Genomic DNA, 4,757 nt, shown 5'->3' on the forward strand with positions numbered 1-4,757 from the left:
TAAAAATCTTTACATGACATATTTTTGGAATACATCTGCATTCAAAATAAAGGAAATAAATCAAGAAAATACAAACATTAAGCATCATGAATCATATTTTTCCCTTTCCTTTGTAAAAAAAAATTCTTTCTTTGAAGATTTACTTTTATTTTTAGCTTTAAATTTTATCTTCTCCTAACTTAACGGATATTTGAGTACAGACTGTATTAGGTGAAGGGGAAGGACAGGCCCTTCTCCTTCACATAATAATGATACGTGTAAAAGTATGAGGCCCTAAAATATAGACTCATAACGCGAGGCCCTAAGCTGCAGCTTGCCTAGCTTATGAGCAGCAGCTTTCTCTAGCTTAAAATATATAACGTTAATTTCTGTAGAATTTAAAATAAAACTAACTTTTTCAGGATGTATTTCATATTCCTGTGCATTTTTTCTTGTACACAAAGGGAACTGTGAAAGAAATTTGTGTGTTGTCAAAAGGGTTGATTGTCTTATCTGATGCTCTTCTCCGGGAAATGGCATCAATCAGTTCCGTCCAGCTTGTTCTCATAACTTCCTCTTTGTAATTATTATAATACATTGGAAATAAGACATGAAAAGCTTATTAATATCGTTCCTCTTCGTCATTTCACATGTTTCTTCTAAAAGAAAAGGTAAGGGCACGTCATAATATCAGAATCATTGAGCTTGTTAATTGATATACCTAATACTATTAATTCTTTCAAGATGGCGGCTGGAGCAATTGGTCCGATATTAGCGATTGTTTTACATCCGATTGCAATAATCCTTTCACATTCGGCTATCAGTACCGTATTCGAGCCTGTGTTAATCCTAGGCCTTCTGGAGGAGGTTTCATGTGTCAGGGGGAACATATAACCGCGCAAATGTGTTTTGAACCAGTTAATTGTCCAGGTAAAGCTCTATTCTCGAATTATTCGGTACAGTAAGCCTATCTTCTTTAAGACCTTTAAATTGTTTAATTTTTAATAATTCGTTGTTTTGTAATGTTTCTGAACTCGATCTGAGACATTACATTATACTTTTCGTGCCACAATCTAATACACCAATATTGAATTTGAATTTTTTTCTTCAGCCAATCAGAAAGCATTTTTACACTATAAAACTATACTTAATTGGCTAATAACTTATATTATTTTACACTTGTTTAGAATATTTTAAAATTAAATTATATTATTAATAAAAATACAGAATTTTAAATAAATGTGTTTTATAATTATAGTCGCCATCTTGTATTAAATTTTTTAACACAAGATGGCGACTTAATCGTCCAGCATTAGTCTAAATTACTTCGTATAGGCAATGAATGACCCGGATGAATCTGACGTTATAATTTAATTAATTAAAATCTTTAAAAATTTATTTTTAATTTTAAAAAATTTCCTTTTTTTATTATTGTTTTTAAAACTAGAGTATAATATTTTATCAGTGTTTACAGTCCCGCATATAATAATTATCTCATTTAAAGGAGATCCGTAGTGCTGCCATCTGTCGGTAAAATTTATTAACCATCAGAGAAAATTATTTTTAAAAGAATTATATAAATAAAATAACTTTAATATATATATATATATAATTAGCAATATTTTAATAAAAATTTTCAAGTTGACGGAGGATGGAGCGAATGGGGAGAATGGAAATGTTTGGATAGTTTTATGACAAGAAAGCGAACTTGTACTAATCCAACACCGAAAAATGGAGGTAAAATCTGCAACGAAAAGTTTAGCAGAGAAATTGTTCAAAGTGACGAAGACGAAGAAGAATTCAGTAAATAAATAAATTTTTTCTTGTTTATTATTATTATTATTTTTTTTTTTTGCTTAAATTTTCAGCCATATTTTCGCACGCTTATAAATAGCAAGCAAACCAATAGCGTAGTCCGTTTCATTTGAAACAGACTTTGCTATTTGTTTAATTGCTTAGTTGTTGCTATTTAGCGACACCTATTGTTTAAAAACTAAAATAAATAAATAATAATTTCAGAGAAAATATGTTTGAAGAAGCTTACAGATGATGAGGTGAGAATCTTACAATAAAATTCTTGTGTATATTTACACATTTCCTTAATTAAATGTGTTTTCTTCGAAGGATTTCATGGGTTCTGGAAGTGGAAGTGGATCTGGAGAAGGAAGCGGGCTTGAATCATGAATTTTTTTTTGGCCATTTGAATTACAGCAAACTTCTCAACTTTATAAAATTTTGTAAAATTATATAATTTTAACATATAATTAAACATATTTCCAACAAACGAAGAGTTTTATTTAAATTAACATGAAAATATACAGTGTTTATTTAAACACTATCCTCATTTAATGGACTTTTTATGGTTTATTAATAAATGTGTTATTGTTTCTGAATAGCTAAATATACGTAAAAATCGTTATTGTTTGCATATTCCAATTACATACTTGGCCGAATTTATGTTATTTATGTGCTACAATTAAAAAATCAATACCTTGATCAATAACAGAACAATGGGAAGTTTAAGAAAATTTTAGTTACGGCATACATTGTCAGATGGCGCCAGCGGATAGAAATTTATTTTGAGAACACCAAAATGGCTGATTTGCGTAAAAGTTTTAATTATTGTTATTTTCATTATTATTTTATGGGTATTGTTTACTCGAATAATAATTGTTTTTTGTTGAATATATAGCAAACCTCGAATATATGTAACGCCCTCATAAAAAGCGTTACCCTCGTAAAGAGCCAGTTAATACTTGTGAATAGATCTCCATAAATAGTAAATCGAGAAACCTTTAGTATGTGTGAATTATTAGGTATAAATGGCATTATTATATCAAGTCAAGTGACTTTTAAATCCTCAAACTTGTGTAAGACTTTATTACTGTATATAATTCTTATTGCTTGAGGTATTTTAGTTCAGCGCTGCTCTCTATTTAGTAGCAATTCCTGGGGTAAACAAATCGCATTAAATCGAGGTTTGATTGTATTTATTAAAAGCCCTTAAACTCCGAATTACATGAAATAATTCAGGATATCAAGAGACCTTGAACATATACTGTACAGCATATAAATAAAAAATTAAGCATTTTTTTCTATATTAAAACTTAATAAATCATTGAACAATTAAAAAATGTATTGATATACATATGCGAAAAAAGGGAGATTAATTTTTATAGACAGTATTAAACTAATGCTAAAGGCAAGTTCAACTTAATCTAGTTTATAAAAAACACAATAAGGAGTGCTATAAGGAAGTAGAGCATAGCAAAAAACATATTTAACTATCAAAACTAATACAGGTATATATAAGAAAGACGATAATGATATTATTGTTGATGGTTAAATGGGGCATACCGATATAAAGCCAATTGCTTAAAAAAATTCAACAGATTTCTCGAAAAAATACTTGCGTAGATGATGTAACAAATTACCAATAAAACAATCTCTTTATTTATTTATTTGGTTAATTAAGTACTCATCTGTCGATGAACAAACTACATTAAATGATTTAATGAAGCATTTCAATATGGCGTCAATCTGCTGTAGTGTATTTGCTATGTGTTACATTGTACTAGAGGAACTTTCCCTGAATAAAAAGTAAGTTTTCGAGACTAAAACATGTAAAAAATTGAAATTTTCAAGGTGATTCTCCCTTATTTTATTGAGGTCATAAAAAATTTGATCAGAAGTCTGGCACAAGCAAGCGTAACGCCATAACAATATTCCATTGTTATGTATATTTTTTACTATACGCTACAAATATTAATAAGAAGAATATTCATAACATAATAATTTATATAAAATTATCTAATATTTTAAAATTAAATATTGCATTTAGACTTTATTTTGATATGATAAACCAAGGTCAGGAGTGCATGAGATTCCAAACTGAGATGTCAGATGTCATCGGTGCAGAAGGTTAATAGGAAATATGATCATCTTTTATTGCCTTTCGTGGGCTACATATTTCTTCAATGAGTCAAAATTCTACTAGCGACGAAAGTATTTACGAATAATTTTAAAAATACATTCTTATTGTTTACGTGTTGAAAGGCAATACTTTAGTAAACTTGAAAATTTCGATAAGATAAATGAAATATTTGGATTTTAAATGTCTTCTTGTAATTATTACTTTTATATGTCACACATTTTAAATGTATACGATTTATAAGCAGATAAAAAAGTAAAATAAATTAATTACTAATGAATTTAACTCATTACAATTTTTAAAATTATTTTATCTTAATATATTAGATTTGCCTAAATTTCTCATAAATTAAAAAAGTAAAAGGCTGTTTTTTCAAGATAAATTATAACATTTTAATTTCGTTATTCACTTTATAATCATAAATTTCCAATATATTTATTTTATGAGCGTGTGTGTCATTCGGACACTTCAACGACACCAATACCGACTTATTGCAGGACACGACATATGCATGGCCTTGTACGTGTAACAAAGCCAATGTCGAATATTTATATAACAAAAACATCCTAAATCGATCTGGAAAGTGTAACAAGATTGTTATGTCGGATCCGCCTTATTAGGTTTGTGTGTCAGTCGAAGAGCGACCTATTTCGGCGACACTTCCTGCTGGCAATGACGATGTTCCCAAATTCTACATTTCTCTACAACAACTCTTTGTTTCTCATTCATTGCCGACACTTTTTTTATATATAACAACGCGCGTTGTATTATATAATATAAAGTAAATCGAGAGATAATGTAATTTAATTATATATACATATAAAAACAGAACACAGTTTTACTTCTG

The 4,757-nt window shown here is 28.7% G+C and overlaps 1 protein-coding gene across 1 annotated transcript; it reads left to right on the forward strand.

Annotated features, from left to right (window-relative positions):
* The first annotated feature begins 496 nt into the window (after window positions 1–496).
* Window positions 497–2,304, forward strand: LOC111625038 (netrin receptor UNC5C-like). Its single transcript, XM_023368050.1, has 5 exons — window positions 497–650; window positions 724–909; window positions 1,621–1,782; window positions 1,999–2,033; window positions 2,104–2,304. The coding sequence occupies exons 1-5, from the start codon at window positions 590–592 to the stop codon at window positions 2,161–2,163; spliced, it is 504 nt and encodes a 167-aa protein (XP_023223818.1). The 5' UTR covers window positions 497–589; the 3' UTR covers window positions 2,164–2,304.
* Window positions 2,305–4,757: the final 2,453 nt, after the last annotated feature.

The sequence above is a fragment of the Centruroides sculpturatus genome, unplaced genomic scaffold (genome assembly GCF_000671375.1).
Source record: "Centruroides sculpturatus isolate CEXI.00-Female unplaced genomic scaffold, Cexi_2.0 scaffold40, whole genome shotgun sequence".
NCBI lineage: Eukaryota > Metazoa > Arthropoda > Arachnida > Scorpiones > Buthidae > Centruroides > Centruroides sculpturatus.